Source organism: Myotis yumanensis, unplaced genomic scaffold, assembly GCF_028538775.1.
Source record: "Myotis yumanensis isolate MYYU_CA2020_CCGP unplaced genomic scaffold, mMyoYum1.0.hap1 SCAF_3, whole genome shotgun sequence".
Classification (NCBI taxonomy): Eukaryota; Metazoa; Chordata; class Mammalia; order Chiroptera; family Vespertilionidae; genus Myotis; species Myotis yumanensis.
The window spans coordinates 163,903,147-163,924,139 of record NW_027223754.1 but is presented as its reverse complement, the minus strand read 5'-3'; the positions used below and the strand labels follow the sequence as shown (position 1 = coordinate 163,924,139).

Below are 20,993 nucleotides of genomic sequence, written 5' to 3'. Positions count from 1 at the left end.
CCTGCTCCTGAGGGGTGATTGGAGCAGCAGCCACGGCTCGCACCCACTGATGGCGCCGGCCCCAATCGTTCAGCGCCATCAGCGGGGCCAGCACCATCAGTGCATGGGCGCGGCAGCAGGTGGGAGCGGGGCTGCAGGCAGACAGGGAACCTGGGGCTGTGGTGGGAGGGGCCTGGCGGGGGCACGGAGGATGGGCTGAGACCAGCCCCTGTGCCTACCACAGCCTCGCGGCCCACAGTTCCTTTCAAGGTGCACAAGTTCGTGCACTGGGCCTTTAATATCACTATATCAGTTATAATGAAAAAGGGCAAGAATTGAAGGTACTACATTCTATTCTGAGGTCAGCTTCAAAAGAAAAAAAAAAATCCAGTAAATAACTGGTCATAAAGGCCCTGGCTAGGGAGCTGAGCTGGTTAGAGCATTGTCTGGATATGCCAAGGTTGTTAGGTTGATCCCTGATCAGGGCACATACAAGAATCAACCAATGAATCCATAAATACGTGGGATAACAAATCAATGTTTTTTATTGATTTTTTTTCTCAAAAAAATCAATAAAAAATATTTTTAAAAAGAACACCAACAAATGCTGGATAAGACATTTTTTAAAAATAACTGGTCATAACATCTTTAAAGAGGAGAGAAAATAACTGATTTCCTTGGATTTGTGGGAAAGAGAGATGCCCTGCAAGTTTTAATATGAAGCCAGTGAGATGTCCGGACTACTGAGTAATGGTGAAATTATCTTACTTTCTTGGTTAAGAGTCTGCTGTCACAAAATGATAAAAGATTTCTGCTAGCTGAACATCTAGTGAAAAACCTCATTAAACTAAAAAGGAGCACATATAATTTTAAAAATTGCCTTGCTAATTATTCTACCACCCAGAAGACATAAGAAATAAGTAGAATTATATTCTGAACCTAATTTGACCAAGAAGAAACTGATCAGAAAAAAGGACGTGGTGGGAGCCTCAAAAGAAAGCAACCCACACTAACTGGTTAAAATAAATATATATAAAAAAAGAAAAAAAAAAAGAGAAAGCAACCCAACCAAATAGACAGGAAGAACAAATAGACAGGAAGAACAAGGAACACAGCAGATGTGATTCCTAGCTTTTTAAAGAATAGGCTTCAAAAGTGAAGACAGGACCCAAGCCCATGGATGTGAGGTACTAAAAGGGAACACAAGATTGAGGTTCTCAAAAATGAAGTTCTGCCAATTTCACATTATCTGAGATGGCGGGGGGAGAGGTTTGGAGGTGTCTACAAAGACTAGACAAAAAGCTTACCAATCAACTCAGAATTAGAAGGGGGTGCACAGTAAAAATACATCCAAAAGGAAAGGAACTATTTTTTAAGTGGTACTGACATAAATAAGAAGCAAGCTTCAGCTGAAACCCACAGTGCGCTGAGACTTGCAATAAAGGTAAGAGAAGCACAGGTCCGCTCTTTGATGTAAATGGCATATTACTAGTTAATATGAAGCAGAGACAAAGAACATCTCAATTCCTGTTTTTCTCCTATCTTTCCTGTAGTAGTAGTAATTTTTAAAATGAGGCAAGTATAGTCTCCCTACCTTAACCAGAGTGATCTGACATGAAATCTGGGCAAGACTAAGAGATTATTAAAAGAATAGTTTGCGTATTTAGGCAGGGCATTGGGGATCACTAGGAGCCATAAGCAAACAAACTCATATTCCCTTTTTATATGATTTGACCAGGGAATGCTGGAAACATAAATATTTCTGGATTTTAGCAATGTATAAAATAAAGTCTCTCCTGTTATCTCTGTTCAAGGTGAAAAATATGAATTTTGCTACAGTTAAGTGGCTTTACAGATAACTATACAACTGTAGCTAAAGAGTGCAGATAAACTAGGAGGTATAGTATTCCACAAGACCCCAGAGAAACTCGTCCCCTGCAACATTTTAAACAAATAAATGACTTGATAAGGACACTGAAAAGGATGATGACCAAATACGCAAATCACAGGAATCTGGGATGGAAAAGCAAATATCCTATATGATAGAATCAACTTTTAAAATAATTCTAATTGGCTGGAACAGGAGGCTAAATCTAACAGGATAAGATTTAATAAGGATAAATATTAAGCCATACACTTTAAACTAAAAACAGCAAAGTGATCCAATATATGTAAGAAAGACTAGGCCCGCAGTGGTTCTCAACCTTCTGGCCCTTTAAATACAGTTCCTCATGGTGTGACCCAACCATAAAATTATTTTCGTTGCTACTTCATAACTGTAATGTTGCTACTGTTATGAATCGTAATGTAAATATCTGATATGCACGATGGTCTTAGGCGACCCCTGTGAAAGGGTCGTTCGACCGCCAAAGGGGTCGCAACCCACAGGTTGAGAACCGCTGGACTAGGGCTTTAAAAAAAAATCGATTTCAATGAGATAAACAGTGTGATATGGTTACCAAAAATGCTGATATCAGCTTTCATGAAAAACACCATCTGGCCCAGCTGGCATGGCTGAGCAGTGGAGCGTCAGCCTCTGAACCGGGAGGTCATGGTTCGACTCCCGGTCACATGCCTGGGATGCGGGCTCCATCCTCAGTGTGGGGTGTGCAGATGTTGGTCTGTAGCAAAGAAATCTTGTTGGATCCACTCTATAGGGATATTCAATTCCCATTTCAGGGTTGAAAGAGTCCTCTTTAAAATGTTCTCCAAAACAATGGGCACGCTCCCTCTTGGGAGCATGCCCACACCCTTCTTCCCTCTCAGGCATGCATCTCCTAAGCTGTAAGGGTCCCCGCCAACCAGGGGAGCACTGGGTAGTGGCAGCTTGTCCCAGGCTAACCCCCTGAACCTGTCTCCAACGCCCCCTTTCTTCTGACTTTCCAGTGAGCCAAAGCAGCCTGACTTGGCTCATTTCTTTCCTTTAACATTTCTAGAGAGGAAAATCAGCCCCACCTAGTCTCTCTCCTGTTGCTTCTTCTATACTAAGCCCTTCCTTGTTTCACTGTCCCCAGCTTTAATAAACATGCTCTCAAAATCAAAAAAATAGCCCAGCCAACCTACAAAGCAGGAGGTCACGGTTTGATTCCAGGCTAGACCACATGCCCAGGTTAGGGACTCAATCCCAAGTAGGGGGCATGCAAGAGGCAGCTGATCAATGATTCCCTCTCAACATTGATGTTCCTGTCTCTCTCCCCCTTCCACTCTGAAAGCAATAAAAATATTTTTAAATTAATTAATTAAATTAAAAAAATAAAAGGACCTAAATATTTTGAGCCTGTTAAGGTCTTAAAAGCTGTGTTGGGATATGCCTAGGGATCCTATATATTATTAGAAAATACTAATATGTAATAGTATTCAGGAAATACACTAGTTCACCGCTATTATAGTCCAAAGTATATGCCATAGCATCTGCTACAGAAGGCAGCAACCAATTGATAACTACAAAAGTCTGTATATGGGCTAGACCAACTGGCTTATGAACCTGTTTATATCTTTTAAAATTTCATTTCTACTTTTGTGTATTTGCCATGACAAAACAAGGCACAGATGACATCTGGGCATGCTAAACCTGTATATACCAAATCCAAAAGACTTATCAGTATAGTATTTTCTAACACAGATGATTCCTAAAAATTGTACTCTTTTTAGATTTCTTAAAAATTCTCACCCGAGGATATGTTTAGCAAGAGGAAGAGAGAGAGAGAGAGAGAGAGAGACAGAGAGAGAGAGAGAGAGAAAGAAAGAAATATCGATTTGGGTACCTCCTGAACACACCCCAACGGGGGATTGAACCCCAACCCTAGGTATGTGCCCTAACTGGGAATTGAACCCACAATGTTTTGGTGTAAGAGAACATTCCAATCAACTGAGCCACCCGGTGGCCAAGGCTAAAAATTATATTATTAATTGAAGTCAAGACATAAAAAGGTTTTCAATTCTTAGAAAGTTTATATCTTCTCCATTTGGGCAAAGTGATTCTAATGAACTATGATCTCAGAATACACTCTTCTAAAATTATGCATGAACTAGCTGGTAGTAAGTGGAAGAGAAGTTTCCTGAGGTACTGTACATGTGAGAGAGCCATCTTGATTGTCCAACATAATGCAAATCTGCACAATCAATCCAGGGATTCATGAGAAGTCAAATTATTGTTTTAAGCCACTACATCTTAGGGGTGGTTTGTTAAGTAATAAGATAGAGGAGCAGGCCCCTGTTCCAATGTTTCTATAGAATTCTTTACGACGAAACTCAATAGAGGTGGTGAATATGTAAAGGAAGATATTAAATTGCTCACTCACACACACAGAAAAAACAAAAGGGCACATTCCAAAAGCCACTGTATAGCACTTAAGGAAAAACAAACAAAGCACAGAACCGCTTTACTTACACAGTCAAACCTTGGTTCTCGAATGTCTCCTATCTCAAACAATTCAGTTCTCGGCCACTGAAAACTGTCTCGGTTGAAAACTTCAGTCTGGACCTAACACTCCTTTCATGCTGATACCTATATAATGAGTCATGAGTCTCTCAGATGACAAAGGAGAGAATGCTGGAGTATGAGTCAGTTTACTGCTCAATCTGGTGTCAACTGCTCAGGAACCTGTGCTGTGAATATTTGAGAAATATCACCATGACAAAGGAGTAACAAACCTTGCAATAAACTTGTTCAGTGACAGTGCAAGTGTTTTGCTTCAGGCAAGTGTTAAAACACAGGCAAAAACAAACATCACTGGATAGGTCTTTAGTGAGACAGAGGCCCAGGGAGCCTGAAGCACATCCTAGAGGAGCAGAGAGACCAAAGAAAGAATCCAGGAGAACAGCTACCTGAAGCTTCTTATGGAAGGGGACTCCCCAACAATAACATCCCTCCATCGCTCCTCAGTCATCAATAGCTCTCAACATTAAAGGTAAGTTCTAGGATGTATGCAAATTTTTATTTTTTACTGTACATTCCATTTCCTTTTTGTTAAATTTTCGCTTTTATTTTATGTCCTTTTGTTTTTAAAGTGTTTATGTATTAAACAGTACATTAGACATGTACTGTATACAAAGAAGGTTAAAACAAGGAATCATTTGGGGGTCGGGAACAGATTAGTTAAATTTACATTATTTCTAATGGGGGGGAAAAATGATTTAGTTTTCAAGCAAATGGCTTCTCGAACAGCCTTCCAGGATGAATTAAGTTTGAGAACCGAGGTCAGCAGTAAACTGACTCATACTCACGCATTCTCTCCTTTGTCACCTGGGAGACTCATGACTCATCCTACAAATATCAGCATAAAAGTGTTGTTGGGTCCAGAACTGAAATTCTGTTCAACAACCAAGACATTTTTCTGTGAACAACTTGGTCGAGAATTGAATTGTTTGAGATGGGAGACATTCCAGGTTTGACTCTACTGTTCCTGGAACTATTTTCCAGATCTCAATATGGTCTTAATATTCTTTAAGGACTTTAAGAAGGTGCTTTTCGGTATAATCCATTCTATTTCTTCAGCAGTTAAGAGAGACCAGAAGCTTGAGTAGTCGTCATCATGTACCTCTCAAAGTTTACCCAAAAATATGAAGCTAATTTATTTTCCCTCCAAGTTTTTGAATCTCCCTCATTTTTGCTCTGCTGGATTATTTTTTTTTTAAACTTCGATCTTTAATCCTTGTCTATTTTATTTTATCTTATTGATTTTTTACAGCGAGGAAGGGAGAGGGATAGAGAGTTAGAAACATCGATGAGAGAGAAGCATCAATCAGCTGCCTCCTGCACACCCCCTACTGGGGATGTGCCTGCAACCAAGGTACATGCCCTTGACCGGAATCGAACCTGGGACCTTCAGTCCCCAAGCCGACACTCTATCCAGTGAGCCAAACCAGCTAGGGCTCTGCTGGGTTATTTGTCACTAATTTACTTCTATAGGCAATGTTCTTTATTTTATTTTAGGTAAGAAAGTCACTAAAAACTTCTAATTTCAAATGTCTGCAAGTCTTACTTATTTTGGAAGTGGAAAAGTATCTGACCAATGTCAGATACTTCAAGAGAATTTATAAGATATTAAATGTTTAATCAGAGACCTCTGAATCACAAAGTCCTACTCAGGAGATTTGCCAGATATAGTCCTGCTTTCTCAGTTTTTTTCCTGCATTACAGGATTAGCTCTTACCAGCCTACAAATCTCATTAAAACACTGCTAATTGAAAACATCACCTGTGGCATCATTAGTACCAGGCTCTTTTATTAAATTTCTGAAATTACTGACTCTTCACATTAATAGCAAGGTGATGAATGGCAACCTGCAACAATATTCATGGGTTATATATTCTGGAAATCTGACAATTTTGATATAGAAAGTAGAACTCCCATTTCAGTATTCAAAGCTTCTTTTCGGGTCCAAAATGACCACCTTTGGGGTTCTTCTGACTTGCCCATTCCATCCCTACTACCACACCTAGCTTCAAAGCCATACAATCTCCCCAGTCCCCAGTTCCTCCCAGTAGTAAAAGATAAGCACAGATATTTTTCTGTTTTCTTGTTTGTTTTTTTCAACTTTAACTGGGGAAATCCTGTAAGTACCAGAACACTAGTCCTATGTAATGGTAAGAGTCTTTAGCTATCCCTTCTCCCTTTAAGCTCACAGTGGTAGGGCTTATAAGAATTCTCCTCCTTCAGACCAGACCTTTGATAAAGGCCCTTTCTTCTAAAGTGGCCAACATGTTCCAAGATGCCCTCATTTAGGTCTGATGATGCAATCAAAGCAGATCTGTTATTTGCTCCCTTTCTCTTCTATAGAGAATCAGTTACATCCTAACAATATGCAAAGCAGAAGATGCCCAGTTCACTAAGCTTCAACCCTTCTTAGGAATGATAACTAGCTTTTCATCATTATCCTCCCATCTGCAGCCAAAGTAACCTCTAAAACTGTAAGTCTAAGATATCACTACTCTGTTTACATCAAGCATGTCAAACTCTCGGCCCACAATGAATATTTTCGCGGCCCAGCCAATATAACAGTATGTGAGAAACATTTTAATAAAAATTTTGTGACAATTTTTACAATATCCTGTTATACATAATTATTAATAATGAACTACAACGTTTGCTAATGGCTGATTACTATAATCGTGTTGCATTCATTTTCCTATATGCCTTACGCGCAGGCGCACCATTTCTCTCCACTAATACTAGCAACATTTTTTATTAGAATATTTTAGAATTTTTATTAGAATATTTTAGCAGCCAAATGCCACGTCATTAGTCTTGTACTGACTTGTTTGTGTGCGCAAGAGGAAATATTCTGCTTTTGGAGAACAAGAAAAATAGGTTTATTTGCATTACGCTTATTAATTTGTGCAGTTATTCAGTGTCTGGTAAGTTAATGTTCAAGAAAAAATATTAATTTTTATTAAAGCGTTCTATTTTATGTTAACGACTACTCATTTATTTCAGCCCTTTGTATTCAGCATGTCTCTATCGAAATAAACCTACGTTTCTATGAAAATTGAAGTTTTTGGTTTTTTGCGGCTCACATAAACTTAAACCTTGTTTATCTGGCCCATGTGAGCCTTTGAGTTTGACATGCTTGGTTTACATGCTTCTGTAGCTTCTCAGTGAAATCATGATAGTTCTCAACAGGGCTCCCAAGGCCCTTCCAAACTGGACCGGTTTACCTGTACGATCTCATCTCATTATCTTCCCTTTCTAAAAGTTCCAGCTGATGAAACTGAAGTTCTTTTCCTTGCTGTCCTCTACTCCAATTCCTCTCAACTATTACCCCAGGAAGAGTAATAACAAATGCAAAGGCCCTGAGGTGGGAATGTGCACAGCATTTGAGGAGCTGTAAGAAAGCCAGATGTGGCTGGGGCAGAGCAAGACAGGAGAACAGAAGTTATGGACAAGATGTCCAGTGAGGCACTCCATGTGTATTAATCAGAACTAAGGCTTTTATTTAAAGTGAGATGCAAAATCATTGGAGAATTTTCAGGAGAAAAGTAACATGATCAGTGGTTGAGCGTCAACCTATGAACCAGGAGGCCACCAAGTAACAAGAGTAAACTCTAGGGAGGAAGTAGAATCTAATTTCCAATGTTACCACATTACAATACTCAAAATGTACAGTTCACAACAACAAAAATTACGACGCAAAGACACAGGAAAGTATGGTCCATTCACAGGGGAGAAAAAGAAATTGACAGAAACCATCCCTGAGCAAGCCCTATCTGATACTAGATTTACTATTCAAAGACTTTAACTGTCTTTCCCCCACCTCCCCAAACTATAGAATAAAGTTTATTTAGAAAGTCACAGAGGTAGAAGAAGTGAGCCGTGGAAGAAACGGGCTCAGGAAACAAGTTACAGAGGCAAAAAAAGGGTCTTTGGAGCTCAGAAGAAAGAAAAAGGCAAGGGGGGGGGAGGGGGAGGGGAAAGGAGCAGGCACACTCCATAGAGAACCACTAAATTAGCTGTCTTAAATATGCTCAAAGAACTGAAGGAAACCATGGACAAATAACTAAAGGAAATCAGAAGAGCAATGTATGATTAAGAATGGCAATAAAAAGATAGAAAGTATAAAATGGAACCAGACAGAAGTTCTGACTAAAAAAGTACAATAGCTGGGGTAAAAATTCATAAACAATATTGAAAAACAAAGTAGAGGGACTCAAACTTCCAAATTTCAGAACTTATTTCAAAGGTAAAGTAATCAAAACTGTGTGGTACTAGCAAAGAATAGAATATCAACCAACAGAATAGAACTAAGAGTCCACAAACAAATCTTTATATCTATGGCCACTTGATTTTCCACAAGGGTGCCAAGAAAATTCAATGGGGAAAGAAATGAACAAATGGTGGGTAGGACAACTGGATATCCACATGCAAACAAATGAAGTTGGACCCCTACCTCATTCCATATATAAGAATCAACTCAAAGTGGACCAATTACCTAAATATAAGACTCTCAGAAGAAACCACTGGTTAAAACTTCGTGACATTTGATTTGGCAATAGATTCTTAAAGTTGAAACCAAAAGCATGAGTAACAAAAGAAAACATAGGTAAACTGGAGTTCATAAAAATTAAACACTTTTGTAAGTCAATAGTTTATAGTATTGTATTGGTGTTAAGTTCCTGATTTTATGTAAGAGAATTTGTGAAAAGATAACCTACATAATGGGAGAAAATATCTGCAAACCATTTATCTGATAATGATGTAGTACCTAGAATATATAAAAAACTCTTACAACTCAGCAACAACAAAAAAGACAATCCAATTTAAACCTGGGCAAGAGACTTGAATAGACACTTCTCCAAAGATATACAAGTGATCAATAAGCACATGAAATGATGTTCACCAACATGGTCATTAAGGAAATGCAAAAACAAAACCACAATGAGATATTACTTCACACTCACTAGGATAGCTTTAATTAAAAAAAAAAAAAAGAAAGAAAAAGAAATGTTGGTGAGGATGTAGAGAAACAGAAACCCTTGTATAGTGGGAATAGTTCAGATGCTGTGTAAACAGCTTGGAAGTGCTCTCCCTCTCGGGAGCACACCCACGCCTTTCCCTTCTCCTTCCCCCCAGGGATGTTACCTTACCTTTGTCTTTCTCTTTCCTAAACTCCAAGGGCCCTCTTTTTGTTTCTGTAACTTGTTTCTTGAGCCTAAGCAGCCCAGCTGGCTCACTTCTACTACCTCTATAACTTTCCCTTGTAATTAAAAAATATATATTTTTTTATTAATTTCAGAAAGGAAGGAGAGGGAGAGAGAAATAGAAACATCAATGATGAGAGAGAATCATTGATTGGTTGCCTACTGCACATCCCACACTGGGGATCAGGCCCACACACAACCTATGCTTGTGCCCTGACTGGGAATCAAACTGTAATGTCCTGGTTCATAGGTCAATGCTCAACCACTGAGCCACGCCAGCCAAGCTCTCTTATAATCCCATATAATAAAAGCCTACTATGCTAAGTGTCCGGTCATCTGGTTGTCCATTCAACCAATCAAAGCGTAATATGCTAATGATATGCTAAGGCTGCTCAACTGCTCACTATGACGTGCACTGGCCACCAGGGGGCAGACGCTCTGACCAGTAGGTTAGCTTGTTGCTTAGGACTGAGCGAGACAGGCCCGGACACGCCCTGGAGCCCTCCTGTAGTCCCTCCCCAGCCCTGATGGTGCACCGGTGGGGTCCCTTGGCCTGGCCTGCACCCTCGCAATCCGGGAACCCTGGGGGGATGTTGGAGAGCCGGTTTCAGCTCGATCCCGCAGGCCAGGCTAGGGGACCCCACTGATGCATGAATCCGTGCACTGGGCCTCCAGTTTGAAAATAAAGAAATGCAATAGCTTAGCAGTTCTTGAAAAAAATTAAGCATGTACTACACATCTATTAGAATAGCCAAAATCTGGAACACTGAGAACACCAAATGCTGACAAGGATGTGAAGCAACAGGAACTCTCACTCATTGCTGATGGGAAGCAAAATGGTACAACCATTCTGAAGGACAGTTGGGCGGTTTCTTATAAAAGTAAGCACATTCTTACTATATGATCCAATAATAACATCATTGATATTTACTCAAAGTAGTTGAAAACTATCTCCACACCAAAACCTAAACATGGATGTTTATACAAGCTTTATTCATAACTGCCAAAACTTGTAAGAAACAAAGATCTCTTTCAGTAGGTGAATGGATAAATAAATCCTTCTAGAGGAGCGGTTCTCAACCTGTGGGTCGCGACCCCTTTGGCGGTCAAACGACCCTTTCACAGGGGTCGCCTAAGACCATCCTGCATATCAGATATTTACATTATAATTCATAACAGTAGCAACATTACAGTTATGAAGTAGCAACGAAAATAATTTTATGGTTGGGTCACAACATGAGGAACTGTATTTAAAGGGCCAGAAGGTTGAGAACCACTGTTCTAGACAATGAAATATTACTCACCGCTAAAAATAAATTAGCTATTGCCCTAACCGGTTTGGCTCAGTGGATAGAGCTTCGGCCTATGGACTGAAAGGTCCCAGGTTCGATTCAGGTCAAGGATGCATGTGCCTTGGTTGTGGGCACATCCCCAGTGGGAGGTGTGCAGGAGGCAGCTGATCAATGTTTCTCTCTCATCGATATTTCTAACTCTCTATCCCTCTCCCTTCCTCTCTGTAAAAAATCAATAAAATATATTTAAAAAATAAATAAATAAAATAAAAAGAAATGAGCTATCAAGCCATGAAAAGACATGGAAGAATGTTAACTACATGTTACTAAGTGAAAGAAGCCCATCCGAAAAGACTACATATTGTATGATTCTAATTATATGTCACTCTGGTAAAGAGAAAACTATGGAGACAGTAAAAGAACAACAGCTGCCAGGGATAGGGGTGGGGAAATGAATGGGCAGAACATAGAGGATTTTTAGAGCAATGAAAATACTCCGTAATGACACAGGTACACGTCATTATAAATTTGTCTAAACTTATAGGATGTACAATACCAAAAGTGAACCCTAAGGTAAACTGTGGACTTTGAGTGATTATAATGTGTCAATGTAGGTTCATCAATGTAGGTACAGAATGTGTACCACTCTGGTGGGGGAGGCTCTACATACATGGAAGCAGGGGGTACATGAGAAATTTCTGTACCTTCCTCTATTGCTGTGAACCTAAAAAAAAAAGGGTCTTTAAATTAAAAAAAAAAGTTTAGCATAGAATTACCATATTACCGTATGACCCATCAATTCCAATTCTAAATATATACCCCAGAGAAATGAAAACATATGTCTAGTAAAGCACGGTGACTATCTAAACTAAAAAAAGGGTAATATGCTACTTAGACCGGGCATCTTCCGGACAAAGCCATGGTGGCAGGGGCTGAGGCAGAGGCAGTTAGGGGCAATCGGGCCGGCAGGGGATGGCAGTTAGGGGCGATCAGGCCAGCAGGGAAGAGCAGTTAGGGGCAAGGCCAGCAGGCAGAGGCAGTTAGGGGCAATCAGGCAGGCAGTCAGGTGAGCGGTTGGGAGACTGCAGTCCCGGACTGTGAGAGGGATGTCCCAGACTGGAGAGGGTGCAGGCCAGGCTGAGGGACACTCCTCCCCCCCGCCCCCCCCCCCCCCCTGTGCATGGGGTCTCTAGTAGTTAATAATACTGTATTGCATATCTGAAAGTTGCTAAGAGTAAATCTTAAAAGTTCTCACCACCAGAAGAAAAGAAATTTTGCAATTATGTACAGTGACAGATGTTAACTGGACTTATTGTGTTGATCATTTCATAAAATGTACAAATACCAAATCAGTAAGTTGTACACCTGAAACTAATATGATGATGTCAATTATACCTCAATAAAGAGAAAAATGTCTACACAGAAACTTGAACATGTTCATAAACATTTTGTTATTTCCTACATAAGCATAACGCTAGCTACCAGTATTCATAATAGTCAAAAGGAAAAAACAATCCAAATGTCCATTCATAGCTGAATGGATAAACAAACTGTGATATATACATACAATGGCATATTACTCAGCCATAAAAGAGTGAAGTACCGAAGTATTAATACATGTTGCCATGTGGGCGAACCCTGAAAATTTATGCTGACAGAAGCCAGACACACAACGTCACACACCATATAATTCCATTATGTGAAATATCCAGAATAGGTAAAGCCATGTTACTTGTTACTAGGGAGAGAGGGGCGAGGGAAATGAGAAGCAAGTGTTTAACAAGTAGAGGATTTTCTTTGGGGGTGATGAAAATGCTTTGGAACTATACTGAGTGGCCAGATTATTATGACCACCTGACATTTGTAGGCAAATTAGCTATAATTTTGCGCTGAAGTTGCTAGAGGGCCAGACCATTATAAATAGGGAAGCAGGTTGTTTACCATGACAGTAGAAGTGATTTTTTTCTGAAGATATGGGTAAACAACGCAATTTAACAGCCTTTGAATGTGGGACACACACACACACACACACACACACACACACACACACACTGAGTGGCCAGATTATTATGGCCACCCCATCAGTACTTCGTTGGGCCACCTTTTGCCTTCAATACTGCGGCGATTCTTCTTGGCATTGCCTCCACGAGATGTTGAAAGGTGATGCGAGGAATCTGACACCATGCCTGATGAATACCACTGTCCAGTTCTGTGAGATTTGATGGTTGTGGAACCAGCTGCCTGATGGCTCTTTTAACTTCATCCCACAAATGCTCAATTGGATTGAGATCTGCTGATTGTGGGGGCCACCTAAGCAAGGTAAAGTCTCCCTCATGTTCTTGAAACCACTCCTGAACAATACAAGCACCGTGTGATGGCGCATTGTCTTGTTGGAAGAAGCCATCTCCATTGGGATACGCCATCAACATGATAGGATGAACCTAATCAGCAACGATACTTAGGTATGTTGTGCTATTCAGATGTTGATCCGCATGAATTAAAGGGCCCAAATCATGCCAGGAAAACATGCCCCAAACCATAACACTGCCCCCACCAGCTTGAAGGGTTGTACTCATGCATGTGGGGTGCATGCTTTCATGCTGTTTCCGCCAAATTCTCACTCTGCCATCTGCATGATGCAACTGGAAACGTGATTCATTGGACCACATGACTTTTTTCCAATACTCGACTGTCCAATCCTTGTGTTCCTGTGCGAATTGGAGACATTTTATCTTGGTAACTGCAGACAGCAAAGGTGTTCGAGCAGGCCTTCGGCTTCCATATCCCATACGATGCAGTGTACGGCTAATTTGCCCACAAACATCAGGTGGTCATAATAATCTGGCCACTCAGTGTAGAGGTGGTAGTTGCACAGCACTGTGAACACACTAAATGTCATTGAACTGTTCACTTTAAAATGGTTAATTTTATGTAATGTGAATTCCATCTCAACTTAAAAAAGGAGCCCTAGCTGGTTTGGCTCAGTGGATAGAGCGTCGGCCAGGGGACTGAAGGGTCCCCGGCTTGATTCTGGTCGGGGGGCACATGCCTGGGTTGCGGGCCCGATCCCCAGTGGGGGGCGTGCAGGGGGCAAGCAATCAGTGATTCTCTCTCATCACTGATGTTTCTATCTCTCTCTCCATTTCCCTTCCTCTCTGAAATCAATAAGAATACGTTTTTTAAAAAAAAAAAAAAAAAAAGGAGAAAAAGGGAAAATGTATAAAAGTGTGGCTTGATTGGGCATCGTCCCATGCACTGAAAGGTTACTGGTTCAATTCCTGGTCAGGGCACATCCCCAAGCTGGGTTGCGTGTGGGCTTCATCCCCAGTAGGGGGTATGCAGGAGGGAGCCAATCAGTGTGCTCTCACATGGATGTCCCTCTCTTTTCCCTTCTCTTCTCTCTAAAATCAATAACTATTCATAAATACATAAATCACAAAATCTAATTTTTACTTTGTAAAATAACAGTTCTATTGAAATACAATTCAGATATCATACAATTTACCCATTTAAAGTGTATAATTCAATTGTTTTTAGGTAGTCACAGAGTTGTACAACCATTACCACTTTAGAACACTTTTATGACACACACCCCAAAATAATGGTACTATTAGCAATCACTCCCCATTCCTTCCTTTCCCATAGCTCTAGTCAAGCAGTAATCTGTCTCTAGAGATTTGCCTATTCTGTACATTTCATAGAAAAGGAATCATACGTTATGTTGTTTTTGTGACTGGCTTCTTTCAGCATGTTTTTAAAGACTCTCCTTTAGCCCTAACCGGTTTGGCTCAGTGGATAGAGCGTCGGCCTGCAGACTGACGGGTCCCAGGTTCAATTCCGGTCAAGGGCACATACCTTGGCTGCAGGCACATCCCCAGTAAGGGGTGTGCAGGAGGCAGCTGATCGATGTTTCTCGCTCATCGATGTTTCTAACTCTCTATCCCTCTCCCTTCCTCTCTGTAAAAAATCAATAAAATATATATTTTTTTAAAAAGACTCTCCTTTATTTTAACTATAAAGTCTATGCCATGTATTAAATGTAAGAAAAAAAGTAAGGAGACTATTAAAGGACTACTTATGAAAAGAATATTACTGAATAGAATGGCAGATCAAAAATAAAAAAGAATACTTCAGTTAAGATGAATCTTCATAAAATATAAATCAATAAATTTGAAGCAAAATCATTAAAGTAAACAAGCTAGGGTAAAACAAATATATTAGGGAAAGAATTTTACAAAACAAATTGCTTGTCAAAGAGAACATTTTTCCTAATGAAGGTGTAGGAAAAGCAATCACCAGATCTAATTAAAAGGAGAAACCGGAAGAGCAAAAAGCCATTACCTCTTTCTATAAAAACTCCTCTAGTCAGTGTTTCTTGAAATGTGGTCCCTGGCCTACCTGCATCAAATCATCTATGAACTTGTTTTTTAAAAAATCAGATTTCTGGTCTGTGTCCTAGACAATCACCAAAGTGGGACCTTGGAAACTATTTTTAGTAAGTATTCCAGATGATTCTCATGAATACTCAAATTTGAGAATTAATATCTAAGTAACACCAATGAATGCAAATTATATTTAATGTATGCAAGAACCAAGAGAATAGTGACAAGGGCAAAATGCATGAAAAAAAGCAAAGGAAAAAAATAAAAACTTAGTACATCATAAAAACATAAAATGATGCTTGAAAACTCCTGTAAATTTGATGTTGAAAACAAATTCTAAATGTGTAAATATGCAAGCCATTCTTACTAATACCTGTGAAGACCACTCACATTGATGAGTGATAGAAAGCACTCATCAATGTAAGGTCATGTAGCAGAGAGAGTCCATAGTTTGTTAACAATGTTAACTATTTTTATAACAAATACAGTTATGTTTAATTATCTCCATCCTCAACTCAACCTAGACAAGAACCAACTTTTGCTGTGGTAATCTTTAAATGAACAATAGCTTAAATTGTCAAATATTATGTCAGATACCGACATGCAAGCTCAGGGTCCAGACATTTACTTTCAGACCAAGTTAATCACTATTTTTATGATCAGACCTATGTAAACAAGGTCAGACAAAACTAGAGTTAAATTGGCTCAGTGGATAGAGCATTGGCCTGCATACGAAGCGTCTCAGGTTCGGTTCTGGTCAAGGGCCCCAGTAGGGGGCATGCAGGAGGCAGCCGATCAATGATACTTTCTCATCATTGATGTTTCTCTCTTTCTCTCCCTCTTCCTTCCTCTCTGAAATCAATACAAATATATTTTTAAAAATTCCTCAAGACTAAGAGCATTGCATGATAGAACTCAAATTTCCTTGAAAATCACAAATATATGTATATACAGATAGCCTTTATTGTTCTAACTGTAAGCAAAGATTCCTGAAGGTGAGGTATTTACTAAATTTTAACTCATCATTTTACTTCAGTGAGGAGAGTCCATTTTGGTTTCATAGGGATAAAGAAAGGAAGTTTACATTATGTGACTCTCAAAGGATCTCACTATCAGAATGGAAAATTTGTCAACTTTTCCCATAAAAAGCTTATTTTCTCAATAACCTCCTAAACCTAATTAAGGTGTTAAGTTCTAAAGTCTCTTTTGAGGGGAGGGGGTTGGAGGGCTGGGTGGGAAAGGTGAAGGGATTAAGCAAAAAAGCACACAACAACAACAAAAAAATTCCCTTATAGACAGACAACAGCATGGTGATTACCAAAGGGAAAGGGAAGTGGGGGGAGGTAGGAGAGAGTAAATGGGGGATAAATGGTGATGGAAGGGTACTTGGGGTGGTAAACATACAATATACACATGATGTATTACAGAACTGTACACCTGAAACCTATATAATTTTATTAACCAAGGTCACCCCAATAAATTCAATAAAAATAAAGTCTCTTTTGACTTACTTATTTAGATTAAGCCTTATAAATGCATTTGGAAACCCAATTACATTCTATCTAACCCTAAGATGCACATGTTTCAACATTTCCAGACATGGTTCTTGCACATCTTCAACATGAAACAAACTATACTGGGAGAATGACGCAGGTAAGTGCATGAAAATAAATTACGTGGGAAAGTAATGTTGCTTCCAAAGGGTACTTTATTATCAACATTTGGTTTGATACATGAAGCTCTAAAAGCATCTAAAAGTCCTCTTTGATACTTTAAAAGTCCTCTTTGATACTTTTTCATTTCACAACTATGTTTCAAAAGTTCCTAGAAGTAAGCAAAGCATTAAAAGCAGGCTAAGATACAGATGTGTGGACTTCTTCACCAAGGTCTCACATTTCCTTCCAACAGTCAACCAATATTCATCATTAAGACCCAGCTTCCAACGCCCCAACTCCCTCGACATTCCCCACATGCTCAGGATAGCCTCTTCCTCATACAAGTCCAGTCCAATCTACACACTCCTCCTCCTCCTCCTCCTCCTCCTCCTCCTCCTCCACCACCACCACCACCACCACCACCACCACCACCACCCTCCCAAGCCTCCCACACTGGCACAACATCCTCTCAACATTTCTCTGGTTGCTATTCTTCCTCCTCCTACTGATCCTGAAGACTTGACACTGCCCACAATCTCTAGTTCCATTGTCCACAATACTCAAACTCAAAGCAGCAAAAAAAAAAAAAAGGCCCTTTTCCCTAACTGCAGACAACTCCTTTAACTCTCCCCCACCTTACCCCCGTCTCCACTCTCTATCCTGCCTTTGTTATTCAGAAGGTGCAGGGTCTGGGAAAATCTCACTCACCTCATGCTATAGGCACCGGCACCCAGCTCCTGGCCGATCCCGGACAGGCTAGCATCAAAGTCCTGCACCAGCCCGGATTCAATCACTTCATCGGCCAGAGGCAGCTTCAGAGCCCAAGCCATCCTGGCTGCTTCCTGGCCCCAGGAGACACTGTTTCTTGCACAAAGGTGAGCAGTGTGATTCTATCCAATGGGGGCGGGACTGGAGGACACTGCAAACCAAGATTTCCCACGCAGTACCCACCAGCTGCCCTTTGGCCCGACCCGCACTGCTCTCCCCTACCCTCGGCTCCTTGTTCTGCCCCGACTTTCAAAATCCCTCGCAATCGGCTCTCCCGAGCCGCGAGAGGGCCCTTCCGCTGATTTATTCCGACTGCCCAGGGGCAGCCCTGAGCGCCCACACTCCTCCTCTCCCGACTCTCCACTTCTGCGCGTGGTGGTCACTCGCTGCTTCCTAAACAGCAGCGACCCACGGCCTCCCCGGCGCTCCCAGGTCGCCGTCGCACCTTTCTCCCCCGCCCCGCTACGGCTAGGAACCCCCCCCCCTCCCTCCCGGGACCCGCGCTCCTTGGTCCCTCCAGGCCTCGCTTCCGGTCAGCCCCAAGATCACTTCCGGTCAACCCCGCAGCTCCTAGGACCAAATCCAGGTTTCCGCCCAGCCGACTCCCCGGCCTCGGCAGCAACCCCAGGGCTGCGAAACATGGGAAAGGAAAGTCCAGCGCGGGTTTGCAACCCAGGCTCGCCAGGCTGCCCCACCGCCCACCGCCCCAGCGCCAGCCAATCATCATGGCGCCCTCTTCCTTTGCCGACCCGGGGGACATGACGTCACCCTACCGCTCACCAATGAAAAAGAGGCTTCGCTGGCCTCGGCAGTGCTGATAGGCCAGCTACCCACGGCTTCCCGCCCCGAAGTGGGCGGGGCTAATCGGGAGGGGCCCGGGCGTGCGTCAGGTGTCTCGGCTTAAACGTGCCTCCCTGTGGCTACCTGCGTTCCGGAACCGCTAGGTACCAAACCCAAACCCGCTGCGCAGGGCGTGGGTGGGGCCATCGTCCTAGTCCTACCGACTCCACCCGCCGCCTGGAGGACCGGGCTGTTTCCCAGACTCTACCGACGTGCGCTCCTTTGCCCCTGGAATGCTCTCCCCTTGAACCCGGCTCTCTGGAGGTCAGGACTGTGCTGAAATCCCGCTGCCCTGGACGGGCGTCCTCTCTTCGACCTTCCCCCAGCCCTTGCTTGTTTCACTGTCCCCAGATTTAATAAATGTTCTCTAAAATTCACCTGGACTCGTGCTGTAAGATTTTTCCTGCACAAAGGTAAGACACACCCCCCACCCCCCCACACACACACCCAACACACACACACACACACACACGCACACACACACACACACACACACACACACACACACACACACACACACACTGCCGACTGGCCCTAGGCTGCCCGGTTCAGGGCTAGGTCCCCTTTCCGGTAACTAGGTAACTGTGCCATATCTAGACATGGAGCCCTGTCCTCGGGGAAATATTTAGAAAAAGACAGGCATGAACTTCTCGGGAATGTTTGAGCCTGTGTTTAAAGTCTGAACCAGAATTAAGACTTCACACAGGTTTTCTTTACCTTAATTCTAATCGATTCTAAAATACACTGAGGTGGTGAAATGAAAGGTGACTCCTAAACCTTTGCCCATCCAAATCGGAATGCAGCCATCAGCCTTGAGATTATGTCCTTGAGCCCGCTCCCCCAGGAGGGGAGAGGAGCCGTGGAATTCTGTGACTGGGAGGAGGGGACTTTGCCCTTCCTCTGCCTTCCCCACTGTCGCTAAGAGTGAAATCCGAGTGCCATGGCTGGAAACAAGGATGCCAGGGGCTACCCTGGCAGCTCCGCCTCCGACAGAAGGTCACCAGTGTCCCACTGGAAATCCAGCAACACCTATCAATAAACCAAGTTTTTGTCCCCATAAATTCATCCCACCACAAAAATCATGGCTCCTGTTAGACAGAATAAATATGACTAAGTAACCAGAGCACCTGTGGCACAGAGCTCCACACTCCTTATTCTAGGCCATGGGGTAAAGTTAAGGCTCATTGTGAAGGGTTCTTTTCCCTAGGTGAGGTCCTGAAACTAGACTGTTTAGATGGAACAAAGCAGGGTTTACCCTGGGGTGTGGGAGTCTGTGGAAATCCTATAAAAAAGGTAAGGGCAGACAACAATCTCCAGGTGCCACCCTGTATGGCAGCGGTTCTCAACCTGTGGGTCGCGACCCCTTTGGCGGTCGAACGACCCTTTCACAGGGGTCGCCAAAGACCATCCTGCATATCAGATATTTACATGACGATTCATAACAGTAGCAACATTACAGTTATGAAGTAGCAACGAAAATAATTTTATGGTTGGGGTCACAACATGAGGAACTGTATTTAAAGGGCCAGGAGGTTGAGAACCACTGCTGTATGGGGTCAGGGTAAGCACACAGGCTTTAGAAATAGCCCATTTGGGTTCAAGACCTGGTTCTGCTGCTCACAAGCAAAGCAACCTTGAGTAGTTTCTCATTTCTTCTGTGCCTCAATTTCTTAACTGTAAAATGGGTATAATATTACTTTGTAAAATCCAGTGAGAATTAACGGAAATAATGCACGTTAAAAGCTTAGAAGAGTGCCTAGTGCAGCCGTGGGCAAACTACGGCCCGCGGGCTGGATCCGGCCCGTTTGAAATGAATAAAAAAAAAAAAAAAAAAAAAAGACCGTACCCCTTTATGTAATGATGTTTACTTTGAATTTATATTAGTTCACACAAACACTCCATCCATGCTTTTGTTCCGGCCTTCCGGTCCAGTTTAAGAACCCATTGTGGCCCTCGAGTCAAAAAGTTTGCCCACCCCTGGCCTAGTGCATAGTCAGTGCTAAGTGGAGGTTAGCTATTATTATGATTGACAAAAAGGGGACCTGTCCTGCCTACCTCGTAAGACAAGTCAATTTTCTCAGAGGTTTGAGGCTCACACTCCCTGGATCAGCACCCAGGCTTCCCTTCTTACTCATTAACTGAAGTCAGTCACTGTTGCTGAGTTCCTGGGCATTTTCTTCTAGGTATAAGAAGACACCATTATCCAGGCAGGCTTTTTTGAGGGACTGACCATCTAGCGTTAACTTTTTTTTTTTAATGTTTTTGATTTCAGAGAGGAAAGGAGAGGGAGAGAGAGATAGAAACATCAATGATGAGAAAGACTCATTGATTGGCTGCCTCCTGCACGCCCCACACTGGGGATTGAGCCCAGAACCCTGGCATGTGCCCTGACCAGGAATCGAACTGTGACCTCCAGGTTCATAGGTCGACACTCAACC

At 42.1% G+C, this 20,993-nt stretch overlaps 1 protein-coding gene across 3 annotated transcripts in view; it reads right to left on the bottom strand.

The window, feature by feature from the left end:
- The window catches only part of TFCP2 (transcription factor CP2), a 45,959-nt gene extending 27,769 nt beyond the window's left edge, over positions 1–18,190 (bottom strand). For all 3 annotated transcript variants that reach the window (XM_070410225.1, XM_070410226.1, XM_070410227.1), the window contains exon 1: positions 17,656–18,190. In XM_070410225.1, coding sequence (XP_070266326.1) covers positions 17,656–17,777 — 122 coding nt within the window. In that variant the 5' untranslated portion in view covers positions 17,778–18,190. The remainder of the gene's footprint in view (positions 1–17,655) is intronic.
- Between the last annotated feature and the right edge of the window lie 2,803 nt (positions 18,191–20,993).